Source organism: Thrips palmi, unplaced genomic scaffold (genome assembly GCF_012932325.1).
Source record: "Thrips palmi isolate BJ-2018 unplaced genomic scaffold, TpBJ-2018v1 HiC_scaffold_2, whole genome shotgun sequence".
Taxonomy (NCBI): Eukaryota; Metazoa; Arthropoda; class Insecta; order Thysanoptera; family Thripidae; genus Thrips; species Thrips palmi.
The window spans coordinates 6,686,472-6,698,975 of record NW_023144629.1 but is presented as its reverse complement, the minus strand read 5'-3'; the positions used below and the strand labels follow the sequence as shown (position 1 = coordinate 6,698,975).

The 12,504-nt window shown below is 59.9% G+C and overlaps 2 protein-coding genes across 3 annotated transcripts in view; both read right to left on the bottom strand.

Moving 5' to 3' along the window:
* Positions 1-230: 230 nt before the first annotated feature.
* On the bottom strand, positions 231-6,679 carry LOC117647445. The gene is made up of 4 exons (XM_034389189.1): positions 6,639-6,679; positions 6,402-6,542; positions 4,735-4,891; positions 231-3,615 (listed from the first exon to the last, which is right to left on the bottom strand). Exons 1-4 carry the CDS (start codon positions 6,677-6,679, stop codon positions 2,263-2,265), a joined length of 1,692 nt encoding a protein of 563 aa, XP_034245080.1. The 3' UTR covers positions 231-2,262.
* LOC117646712 overlaps positions 5,613-12,504 on the bottom strand; it is an 88,610-nt gene continuing 81,718 nt past the window's right edge. For both annotated transcript variants that reach the window (XM_034387843.1, XM_034387842.1), the window contains exons 7-8: positions 10,636-10,882; positions 5,613-7,316 (exon numbers count right to left, since the gene is read on the bottom strand). In XM_034387843.1, the coding sequence (XP_034243734.1) occupies positions 7,152-7,316; positions 10,636-10,882 (412 nt within the window). In that variant the 3' untranslated portion in view covers positions 5,613-7,151. The remainder of the gene's footprint in view (positions 7,317-10,635; positions 10,883-12,504) is intronic.

Sequence of the window (12,504 nt, the reverse complement as noted above, 5' to 3'; positions counted from 1 at the left end):
CGTCCTGGCCCCACCTAGTGCTGGCGAAGTCCGAGAGAGGGCGCCAGTGGGCGGGCGCACAGTACGCATCCCAACGCGCACCACTGTCTGATGGGTGGCCTATCACCCAGGCTGTCCTCGCCTTGACATGACTGGAAAGGCTTAGACCACGCCGTCCGTACAAAGAGCACCGCTCTCCTTAAGTTACGGTGTGTTGGTTGTGAATGACACATGGTAATAATTGCAACTCGTTTTATAAAAAAGAAAACACGTTTATTTTATTTTTTCGCGCATTTTTTTTCGGTTGCGTCTATATTGCATGAGCATTTGAGTCGATCACACAAAGAAATGCAAGTATGAGAGTAAATTAAGACACAAATAGATTATGAATTATGATTTTTTTTTACAGTACAAGGTCTGTTAATTATTGAACGAAAGCAAACATCACAGAAGAGGAAAGGGAGTTTTCGTCACTTGAGTATTCGCAGTATGTATGTGTTTAGCTACAATTTACAACATTTTAAGGTTCGTATACGTTCCGTTTAAACCACCCATGTCTAAACAGGTCAAATGCTAAAATATGTATTTGAACAATTGTCCACAACCAATGTGCACAAAAGGGCCTTATGGGTCCAAGTCACGAGTCATAACTGAACTATATCTTTGATACTATCACTTTTCACTTAAGTCTTTATTAAAAGTTGAGACAGCCAACATCACTTTGGCCTGCGAGGAGCTTAACTACGCTCAAGACCGTCGTGCATTCCTTTACAGACTTACAACTATTTATTCATGTATTTACAATATTTTGTTCACTCGCGCGAGGCCATTCATTCCTCCCTGAACAAATTACAATAATGTCACCCACTGCTTCTGTCGGTGCTTGGAGAACAAAAGTAGTCAGACTATTCTAAACATTTTGGAAACTTTGTAGCCAACCAGCTGTACCGAGTGTTAGGCTTCACACACGTCCGCGATGGGTTGCCTACCCCACCGTGGTAGACCAACCGTAGGCAACCCTCCCGTCCTGTTGTTAGCCCAACGCCCGGAACAATTAATCTACGTGGTTCCCGCGTGACCCGCCTAGCCTCAGGCGAGGCCTCAGGCGAGGCCTCAGGCCACCCGGAACAAGCGGTTACCTGGGGGTCCCTTCGGCGCCAAGAGTTCGAATGAATCGAAAATGAATCGAAAATAAACCAAACAGGACTCACTAAACAATACTAGACTAGTTTACTTACTCATTGGGCTGCAAACCACACTGCAAAGCAGCCGCGGGTAGCGCCGCTACATGAGACAAACCTAATTTCCTTGTAAACCACGATGACATAGGAACATAGTTCCAATTTACACACTATTTTCTAGTTAAAACTACTATGCTTAACCACACTGCAGAGCAGTAGTGGCGGACAGCGTCTACCTTTTTGTGGAGTCAGTGGACCTGGTTTCCTTGAAGGAAACTGTGTTTATTTACACTTTGTACAAAAGAAGGTAGGAGTAACATCTCCTTCCAGGAACTTACAAATGCTATTAAAGAATGCAGTTGTTTCTTTAAGTATTAAACAGATGAAAGGGAAGGCTAAATATTTACAGAAAAATCGAGTATAACAAGAAATAACTTTATACCAGTCAATAGAACTTTCATTTAAATGTACCACCAAATATTTCCATTTCTGACACCATTTAGAAGATCAACCTCTAAGTAGAAAGTGATTCACATCAGAGGCAGAAGGTTTGGAAGGAGCCATCTGCCCCTGATGTAAATTTAATTCACAACCAACTGTGACTTGAGGCCAAGGCAAGAGCTTGGATCCCTCTTGTAATAAACACAAGAATAAACACGCATCGAACAAAAATTTGAAAACAAAAACAAGTATTAAATCACTCCCCCAGCTCCAAACCCTTAACGTACGTATTTTTTTTCTTCCAAGAACATTTTTAGCTAGCAATCAATGGATTCACCGCCGACCATATTTTTCCCTTTCGGGACAAAACGATAAAACAAGAAAGACTTCTGCTAAAGTTAATCAGATGAAGACTTCCAATATATATATATGTACTTACACGCTACGTTTTCAACCATATGGCGCCCCCCGTCGACATTTTGAGTGGATGACACTCCATGCCGAAAACGAAGAAATAAAAATGCAGTCGATTGCATGGCCTCGCTTCCAACGCCTGGGTTCGAGGCCTCTACATGCAAAAGTGACGAATAAGAAAACAAAACAAGGCCGTGGCCTTTGGCCGTGGCCTTGACTTCCATGCGGGCCGCGGCGCTTCGCGGCCCTACGGCTCCCAGAAGGCCGGCATGACGCCGTCGTTGTAGTTGGCGGCCATGTGGGCGTAGAAGCGCGCGCAGCGGCCGCACGAGCAGGCCAGGCGGTGCTCGATGCTGGACTTGCGGTGCCAGCACTCCGGGAAGTCGTGGAACACGAACGTGAGGTTCTGGCGGTGGTGCGACAGCCGGTCGAAGTGGTGGTCGTAGCACGGGTTGGTGGGGCAGCGCGCGGGGCTGGCGTGGGGCACGCCGATCAGGACGTCGCGCAGCGTGAGGCGGCGCAGCAGCGGCAGCGCGCCCATGGCCAGCTCGTCCACGAACTGCACGTCCATGGGGTAGAACTTGTCGAGCTGCAGCTCCTGGATCTGGCTGAACTCCATGACGGTCTCGATGAGGCCGGGCGCCTTGTCGTCGCACATGTTGTGCAGGCGCAGCACGCGCAGCTCGGGGCACAGCGCGGCCAGGCTGGACAGGACGGGGTCGCGCAGGTCGCCGTCGCTCCACGACAGGCAGAGCTCCTCCACGCCGCCCAGCGCCGTGCACTCGGACGCGTTCTCCAGGAAGCGGCTGGAGCAGGACTCGTCCTTGTGGCGCAGCGTGAGCCGCTTGAGCGGCAGCCCGTTGAGGTGCGCGATGTGGCCGCCGATGGGCATGTCGATGTCCTCCGCCACGCGCAGCATGTCCAGCGCGCGCCGCGACTCGTCCTCGCTCAGCGAGTCGGGCAGCGTGAGCCTCGCGATGGTGGTGTTGTGCGCCGCGATGAGCGACAGCATGGTGACGGCGTGGTCCGCCTCGAAGTCGTGCAGGTCCAGCGCCACCAGGGTCTGGTCCGGCAGCAGCCGCGTGGGGAAGCTGTAGGTGAGGCGGCACGGCAGGTAGCCCGCCAGCCGCAGCGACCGAAGCTGCTTCATCTGGTTCACGCTCTCCCACAGCTCCAGCACGCGCTGCTCCGACATGTCCGTCATCTTGAGCTTGAGGTCGAGGTGCTGCAGCGTGGCGCCGAAGCGACGCAGCACGCGCGCGATGTTGCACGTGCACACCTCCTGGTCGGACACCTTGAGGGAGCGCACGGCGCGCAGCCGGCCCTGCAGCAGCGTGCGGCCCAGCGACAGCGGCACGTGGCGCAGGTTCACCGTGTCCAGGCACGGCGCCAGCCGCAGGATGTTGATGACGGTCTTGACGGTCTGCGAGGCCTGGCGGTCGTCGCCGCTCCAGGACAGCGTGCGGCCCCGCCACACGCACCCCGTCAGCACGGCGTCGCGGAAGCGGTGGCACACCTGGCTGGCCGCCACCAGGGACTTCATGTCCAGGTGCCGGAACACCTGCATCAGCAGCTCGTTGGGCAGCACATCCACGGGGCTCTGCAACAACCACACCGTCAGTACCATTGGCGTCCTCGGCCCCGAACAGTGGGCCGCCTCCACCGGTATTCCGGCCCGCGCGCCTGGCGGCACGGAGGGCGGGCGACCCGTAACGCCAACGCGTCTGACGGGACGGCCTACCCTCAGATTCGCAGGCGCTTCGGAGCGCGATAAAGTTGAGTCTGTCTAGTTCCAGGTTCCAGGTCAGCCCACCGCAGTGACAATCCCGATTTCGGTGCAAGCTCTCTTTCAATCTAATCAGCAAAACGACTTCATCGAGCCTTTTGTCTGCGAAGCCCACAGACGGTGACGTCTTGAGAACGCCAGCGCGCGCCAGCGTCCCTTCGCTCTCATGGGGCATCTGATAGAGAACCCATTGATTGCATTTTTTTCTCTGTCTCATTTTGTTCGCGGAAAAGGATGCGACCGCACTGCATGAGTACAAGGCGTGCCAAATGCGACTGGGCTGTGAGCTCATGCAGGGGTGCAATCAGGCGCAAGCAGATGCAACAAGGGTGCATCCAGGTTGGAACTAGACGCAAGTCGACCCCAATCGCAAGCGCCGTGACAGAATGGTACCGCGGTCAGGGCGGGGTGGTCAGGGTGGGGTGGCCGGGTCGAGGCGGGGCGGGGTGGGGCTGCTAGGGCGGGGCGGCCAGGGCGGCGTGACTCGCCTAGTCATAAATCAAACCAGGCCGGTCCTCCTGTTGCTTCCCTTCCCCGCTTCCGCCGGCACTTGGACACGTCCAAAGCTCCTAGCGTCGCCACGGCGACCCTGGCGGCCGCGCCAGCCAGCCCCGCGGCCGTGCCGTCGCCGAGGTGCAAAGTACGGCGGGCTGGTGATGGGTGCCAGCAGTCCACTGCAGGGCAGCGCGGCAGGGCTGTACTACACTGTAGCGAGGTAGTGAGCACCGAGCCGCGCCCCCGCCCTATGGGCAGCGCGGCTCTCGTCTGCCCAGATTGTCCCGTCGCTGTCACTGTCACGTTGCTGACCCAGAACCCAGACCAGTGGAAATCAGCGCGCGCCTGGCGGCCCGGGCCGCGAGCACGCCGTCGTGCGCGCGGCAACGCGGACAAGTCCCCCGGCCCGGACGGCAGACACGCTGCAAGCAGGCTAACCTCGGTGCTGTTGGTGCGTCTCCGGGGCTTCCTGGCGGGCTCCAGGGCCTGGAAGCTGGGCGGCATGTTGCGGATGCGGCGGCTGCGTCGAATGCAGCGCTCCAGCTCCAGCTGCGTGCCGGCCTTGCCGAGGGCCTTGCCGAGGGCCTTGCCCGCCCTGCCCGCCCGTCCCTCCGCCGAGGCCAAGGCGGCCGAGGGCTTGGACAGGCGGGAAGGCATCGCGTCGAGGCCCGCGGACCGCGCCGAGAGCGCCGCCAGCCGCGAGGCGCCGTCAGGTGAGGCCCCGTTCACAATGGCGGCCTCGATGGCGGGGCGGCCGCCACCAGCCTCGCTCCGAACGGCGCGCCGTCGCGCCGTCTCTCTCGCACCGCTGCGGGGCGCCACGTGAGTGCGAGAGAGACAGAGCGACGGAAGCGCCGTTCGGAGTCGCCCTGTGGCGGCCTGGTCGATACGCCCGTCCAGCGCCTTGTGTCAAACTGGAGCCTGCCGCCCCTGGCCGCCCCCAATCCCCGCCCCCGCGCCGCCCGCGCGCCACCCCCGGGGAGCTTGGGCCCGGCGCCGGCAGGGGGCGTGGGGGCGGCAGGGGCAGGGGGTGGGGCACCACGAGGCCAGCAAGTGGCGCGGAAGTGTCCGAAGCCCACGAATCGCTGCGGCAGGGAGAAGATTTCCGTCGTCCTCAAAGATTCCACGCGGAGCGTGTGGAAAAATGGTGAAGACCCACTCGGCACCGAGGCGAGGGCTGACAACCCCGCAGGCGTTCGGCGGAAGCTCTCGAGCAGAGGCCACGATCGTTGGACTACATCGACATTCAATGATTGATGTCGTGGTGGATTTTGATGTTGAAAAATGGGGTGGACATTAACGAGAAAACTCACAAAAATTCTTTTGCCACTTTATTTATTTCTCATCTTCACATTGTTGTACAATGACAGAAATAAGAAAAATGATAACATTCCTGCTCGTCTATTTTTTTTAAAAACAGCAAACACTTCAGATTTAAAAAAAAAGCTTTTCACAGAGGAACTCAAAAGGTACAATTTGAATTTTCTAAGTAGCCAGAAAAGGATTCAAAGTGTAGGTGCACCTCACCTTATAAACGTAAGTCTTGACTAGTTTAAGCCACGTTGTCACATAAGGTCTCTAAAACCCAAATGAAAACCATTTTAACATTTTGGAACAAGTCACAAACATAAGTATCTTGTAGACACAAGATATCTTCACACCTGACATTATTCAAGTCAACTGAACATTTGTGGCATTAACTGCAGTACGTTTCGTCATGTTACCAAAAAAAAGCTATCACATACATTGTGAGTACCAAATTTGAGTATTGTTCAACTGAGCAATAGTATCAAGGAATAAGTACCTATCAGCACATCAACCAGCACTGCGTTGAAATCTTCTTGTAATACTACCGACAAATTAATACAAATAAAAATACTGATATTGACAGATTGACTTCAAACTTAAATATGGAAATAATTTACTGTCACAAACTATTCATTCAATACTACAGTTATTATAAATCAGGTATATGTTGAAACTTAAGATCACCAGCAACGACCAACAGAAGACTATCTTAGCAGGTAGCAATCAGTTTACAGCGGTCATATGCTAAATTTGAATGCAGCAAAAACAAAATTACATTCCAGATTTGCGAATTTTACTTTGATTGGGGAAAGAAACCTATTATGGCCACAATTGTCTTTACAGGGAATGCCACATTTAAATAACTGAACTTTTCTTTCTCAATAAAGAAAAGAAAACCAAACTTTGAAAGCCTTGTTTCAAACACGACAACTTTAAACCTAATTACACAATCAGCTCAATATGAGCCACACAAATTATCAGTAACAGTTTGCACAAGCCCTCTTGCCAACCAGATTCAGCAGCACAATCTGTACCTTTCGGCACAAATTGACGCTATCCGAGTCTTGATAGACATGTCAGCATTTGATGCCGACAGCTATGGCAGCTCAAGGGCGTGGTGCTGTGCCCCCACTCAATTGGGCCCCTACGTACAATCGTCAAGCAAGATCACAGAAAGCGATTTCATGTACGTCCACGTCACCTTGTCATCAGGTCCTTGCTGTCATAACTTGACTTCTCTTCAGTCTCAATAACAAAATTGCTGGAGGGGTTGGTTCGATTTTTCATCAGTCTGTCTCTGCAACGACACTCCTTGCCTATGGCCCCGTCTCTCTTGTACTTCCCCTTTTGCCTCCTTATTCACAGAGCACAGCAACAGCAGCAAAGCACACCTTCCAGAGAGGAGCGAAGCACTTCCCTCCTTCACGTCTTACAGTTTAAATTAAATAGGTAACACCGATATGGCTACAGTCATTGAGTAATATGGAATGTGAGGCTTTACACCCTGTTCTAAGGTACTCTAGGGGGTACGCTGCGCTGGGCTGGGCTCAATAGACGTAGATCTGCTTCAGCTGGTCCCGCAGCTCAGGAGGAATGCTGCACGTGTCCTCAGGCTTCTTCTTCACCAGTCGCTTCCACTTGCCACGCAAGTTTTTGCGCAGCCCCTTGCTGTCCTGGGGCACCTCACATGGGATTTCTCGTACCAGCGCGTCCTGCAGACACACAAAAGAGAAACAGACGGTCAGTTAACTGTACGCAAACAAAAATTAGTTGCACCATGATGCAACTTGATTGAACCACCCAACACCATCTTGGTGCAGTACACCGAGGGGGCCTCCCTTCCCTTCCCAGTTGGTTCGAATCACGCCCCTTCCCCTTCCCCGCCCCATCCCGCAAGCCACGGCCGGCGGGCCTCGTGTGTGTCTGTGTGTGTCGGCCACGTCGGGACGAGGCGAGGCGAGGCAAGGCGGTCTGGATGCTGCCAAAGCAGTCGGCTTAACTGCAGCACCACGTGCTCTAAATATAGTGCCGGGGGTGTGGCGCCTACACTGCGCCAGAGCCAGCAGCAGCCCAGGCCGATTCCGAGAGTCGTTTTCGACGCTCTGCCTCTCTCGCACCTGCACGGGACGCCCCATGAGTGCGAGAAGGACAGAGCGACTCTCGGCTGCTGGCCGGCGGGGGCCAAACGTACACACGCGGCGGAAGGAACAAGGAAGGGCGCGGGGGCTCCAACGTGACGTAGCGTGACGTGCCGTGACGCCCGCGCCAGCCCAGCGTCACACCTGGTCACGCGCGCCAAAAAAAATCAAGCCTCGCGAGCGGACCGGAAACAGGGCCCGTTTCCGGGCAAGTCTATGGCGCCGGAAACGGTCGCGGCCCGGCGGCCCGGCCCTGCGCGCGTCTTCGCTCCACGCCCGGAAACGGAAACGCAACGCGTGGCCCAGGAAGCGCAGGAGTCAACGGCTGCGCCGCGCGTGGCCGGACCAGCCGACGCCGCTCGGCAACGCACGGTGACGGCCAAAACTCTGGACGCGTTTTGAGCTCCAGAGTCGGTCTGGCTCCGGGGAGGGCCTTCCCTACGCCGGGCTCCGGGCGCGGAGTATCGCCGCCTATACCCACGGCGGCGGCGACTGCGCGGGGTAGCGCCATCCCGCCCGGACAGACAACCAGCAAGCAGCGGCAGCGCCGGCGAAAAGAACGGCAAAACCAATTTCGAAAGAAAGTAAAAAAGCCGCCGACGCGAGCGAGATTCGCCGTCAAAAAAAGAAGCGCCACGTCGGCTAAATTCAACACCCGGCAGCTCGCCCGCGCCCCTTCTCGAGTTGCAGAGACGAGCAACGCGCAGAGAAAGAACCAGCAAAAAAGCAACACAGAGCCGCAGCTCGGTGTAAGCGACCACGGGTTGCTAAAATCTAAATGGAGCTCGCTCAACGGCACGATTCAGTCGGTGGGGCCCGTCGGGCCTGCCTGTCGCTAGGGCCGCCGCCTTCCCCCCTCCCCCTCCCCCGCCACGCCCCGCGTTGCGACACGCGGCCGCCGCCACCGCCGTCACCACCGTTGTCGTGTCACCGCGCGCTGCTCCCATTTTTCTGCGCACGCACCTCCAAACACTCGCACTACAAGACCTCAAAGCGGTTCGGCTCCAACGGGACCCTGGCCGGCAGCGCGGCGGCAGCCCCGAGTCCGGTCCGGGCCGAGGGGGGACGGCGGCGTGCACATTGCCCATCCCGCTACGGCCCTGCAGACTCACTCCGAGAGTCGTTTTCGTCGCTCTGTCTCTCTCGCACCTGTACGGCACGCCCCACGAGTGCGACAGAGACAGCGACGAAAACGACTCTCGGAATGAGCCGACCGAGCCTCCCAGGGGGCAAGAGTGAGAGCGCAGCGTGAGAGTGAGAGAGTGAGACGAGTCCCGTGCGCTTCGAGTTCCACAGTTCCACGGCGGCGGGCGGTGGCGGTGGCGCTAGCCGACCAAGAAAGGAGTCTGTCTCTCTCGCACTTGGGCGGGACGCCCCATGAGAGCGAGAGAGCGAGGCGGCCCACAAGGCAGGCGAAACGTGCTGGAGGCGCCAAAAACGAGGAAGCACCGCGGCGCCGCGGCCGAGGGAGAAACCGGGAGAGGCGTCCGTCCGGGATCGCGGCGACGGCCTGACGGCCACGTCCGCGCCGCGCGAAAACCGCTCCCCCTCCGCCAACAGCAGCCAGACCCGCAGGGCGCGCAGCCCGCAGGCAGCAGCCGAGCGCTGTCTCTCTCGCACCCTAGCGGAGGGCCCGTGAGTGCGACAGAGACGGAGCGAGTCGCTTCGAGCCGCTCGGCAAGGCAGCGCCGTTTCCCGTGCAGATACGTCTGGTCTGCCCCCCGCCGCGGTTTTCAATGCCGACACGACCGTTGGCGGTCCGCGCTAGTACGCCGCCACAGCCACGTTTTCCCTCCAGGAAAACCCGAAAAAACGGATGACGTCACCCCTTGGGAAAACGGCGAAGGGGGCTCAAGCACCGCCAGCCTGACGGAGGCGCGGGAACGCTGCTGAAAACCCAGCAGACGGGTGACGTCACATCCTGCGAAACGGACAGGCAGACAGACGGACAGGCAGAGGCAGACAGACAGGCGGACAACGCACCATGACAATGAGAGGCTAGGTATCGACGCCGCGACGCTCCCGATATCGGAGCCGGGGGGGGGGGGGGGGGGGGAGGCGTCGATCCGATCCGATCCTTTGGCGGCCGAGCCAGGTCCGCCAGGCCGAGCGCTAGCGCTGTGCCGCGCAAGCCGTCCGTCGATCGCCGTTGAAAAAGAACCAAAATGGGTTTCAGAGCGGATACGCCACGCCGCGCCCCGCCGCCGCCAAGGTGACGGGAAGGTGGGGACAGGACGGCGGCACGGCGGCGGGGGAAATGACCACGGCGACGGCCTGCCTACATAACCTTGCCGCTCCGCGGGCACCGCCACCGCCGGCACCGCCGAAGGGCACGGCCGGGGCACGGCCAGGGCACGGCCAGGGCGAGGCGACGACGACGCAACGACCCCAACGGCGCTATCCACCTTTTTTTTAGCCCCAAAGGATTGGCGCCAAGGCGGCAGGCGGCACCGGCTGGCCGGCGCCCCGAACCCGAAACGCCACCAGTGTGCCGCCGTGCCGCCACCGCCCCACGCATCCGATGGGCAGCCCGCCACCACACACAATGAGGGCCGCTGCGCGATGCGCGATGCGCGCTGCGCGCTTGGCACACCCCCCGCGGCCAAAACGGCGCGCGCCTCTCTCTCGCACTCGCGGACCGCCCCGCGGGGCTGCGAGAGAGACAGAGTGCCGTTGGAAAGCAGCCTGCGGTAGACGGGAGACCGCGACCCCCCGGGCTGTAACGTCGGTAACGATGCCCTCTGCGCGTGGCGCTCGTAAAACGACCGCAGTTACCCTTGCGTCCCGCGGACAGTCACGCACTGCTCTATTTCGAAACGGCGTCGTTCCCCCGCGCCGGCCGACGGCGACCCTCCAGGCGTTCCGCTCGTTCCGGGCCTCCAGCTCCACTTACTTTGGTTCCGCTGAACGGCGACAGCTGGTTGGGGTACGACCACAGGAACAGCTCCAGGGGGGCCACCTTGCCGTCGTCCTCGTCCTCGCCGTCCGCACTGTCCAGGCCGCTGCTCGCGCTGTCGGCGCTGTCCGGGCAGACGGGCGCCACGGGGGCGGCGACGGGCACGGAGGCGGCGACGGCAGTGGTGGTGATGGCGGTCGTCACCACGGTGGGGACCTCCACGGCGACGCCGTTGACGGCTTGGCTGCAGAGCAAGGAGAACGAGCACGTTAGTCACCTGGCGCGGAGAAACAGGGGGCGGGGCGACTTGAACGCACGCGCGCCGAGGCGGGGGAGCTATCACAATCGAAAGTCGCTTCGATATTTACACCGTCGGGACCATCACGACCCGGGCGGTGAGGGCGGCGGCGACCGTGAGCAAGGTCTCACGACTCCGCGGCCCCGGCTCGGCTCGGCCGCCACTCACTGCAGAGCACGCCGACGACGCCGGGGTGACGTCGGCGTCGTCCGCACCTGTGGCAAGTGCAGCCCGGTGACGCGGGTCTCGGCGGGGCAGCCCGGGGCCACCGGGACGTCCCACAGCCCACAGGTGGCGGCCGGCGCCCAGACCCGCTCCCGCGAGGCGCCCCACGCTGGCGCCGCCCGCCGACGTCGCGGCCGCGGTGGAGCCAGCGCCGTCGTGGTCGCTCTGTCCCCCTCGCACTCACGGGGCGCCCCGTGTGGGTGGGAGCGAGACAGCGCGACGCTCGGCGCCAGGTGGCCAGGCGCCGAGGCGCGGGCGCGCCAAAGAGGATGGGACTTTCGGGAAACCGGGGCCAAACCCGCCGTGCTGGGCTGGCCGGGCCGGCCACACACGTAACCCGCCTCCCAGCACGCCATTCAAACAGGCGGCCTGGCGCAGCCTGGCGGGGAATCCAAAGGCGCCGCGCCGCGCCGCCGCCACGCCGGCCGGCCGAGCAGAGCTTCGTCGCTCCGTCTCTCTCGCACCCCCATGGCACTCCGAGGAGTGCGACAGAGACAACGACGAAAGCACTGATCGGAATCGGCATGCTGCATGTTGCCGCCACGTCCGGCACGCCGGACCCCCTCCTTTTCATTTCGTGACGTTTTGGCACACTTCCGGGTCCGCCAATCGGCTCGGCGTTGTTCGCGAAACGCCCCCCCCCCCTCCACCTCCCCGCGGAACAGGCAGGCCGGGAACTTGATGCGTCGTCCCGCCGCGCCGTGCCGCCCACGCCGCGCCGCGGGGAGTCGAGGAAGGCCGCTGCACAAAGCGGCCCAAACTACCGGACCGGCCAGGCCAAGAGGGCCGGCCGACGGACACATCACCGTCAGGGCGGCGGGGCGGCTGCGACGGCCGTGTCGCAATTTGGCGTGTCTAGGGGCCGCGGGGGTGGAGGGGCGCCGTGACGACGACGTTCAAGGAGGTGGCGGAGGAGGGGAGGCTTGCGAAAAGTAAAATACAGCGCGGCGGCCAGTCTGTTACGACCTTGCAAGCGACTCTGTCTCTGTCCCTCTCGCTCGCCGCTCGCGTCTAGAGCGTCGCGTTGCGATTCGCGAGGCGCCCGTTGCGAATAGGCAGGGCCGGCCAGCAGGCTGTTGCCGAGGGTCGGTTTCGTCGCTGTCTCTCTCGCACTCCTGGGGCGAGACACAGCGACGACGACGACTCTCGGAATCAGGCTGCAGCACGGCCGCCCGCGGCGGCGCTCCCAGCGCACCGCCACCCCCGCCAACCTCGCCGCGCTTTTCTAAGGCGCCGCCGCGCCGTCTGACCTCCCGGACGGCGGCGTGGCGCGGCGTGGCGTGGCGGCGGGCGCGCGAATTTCATGCATCGCAGCGTTACGTCGACCGAGTACTTTCGCCCCA

Bases quoted from the DNA above. Each gene is read 5' to 3' on its own strand.
- LOC117647445 (XM_034389189.1), bottom strand. From the start codon at position 6,679: ATGTCTATCAAGACTCGGATAGCGTCAATTTGTGCCGAAAG. The intron at 6,543-6,638 runs GTACAGATTGTG...TTGTGTAATTAG, and splicing joins GCGTCAATTTGTGCCGAAAG to GTTTAAAGTTGTCGTGTTTG. The intron at 3,616-4,734 runs GTTAGCCTGCTT...TGGTTGTTGCAG, and splicing joins GACGCACCAACAGCACCGAG to AGCCCCGTGGATGTGCTGCC.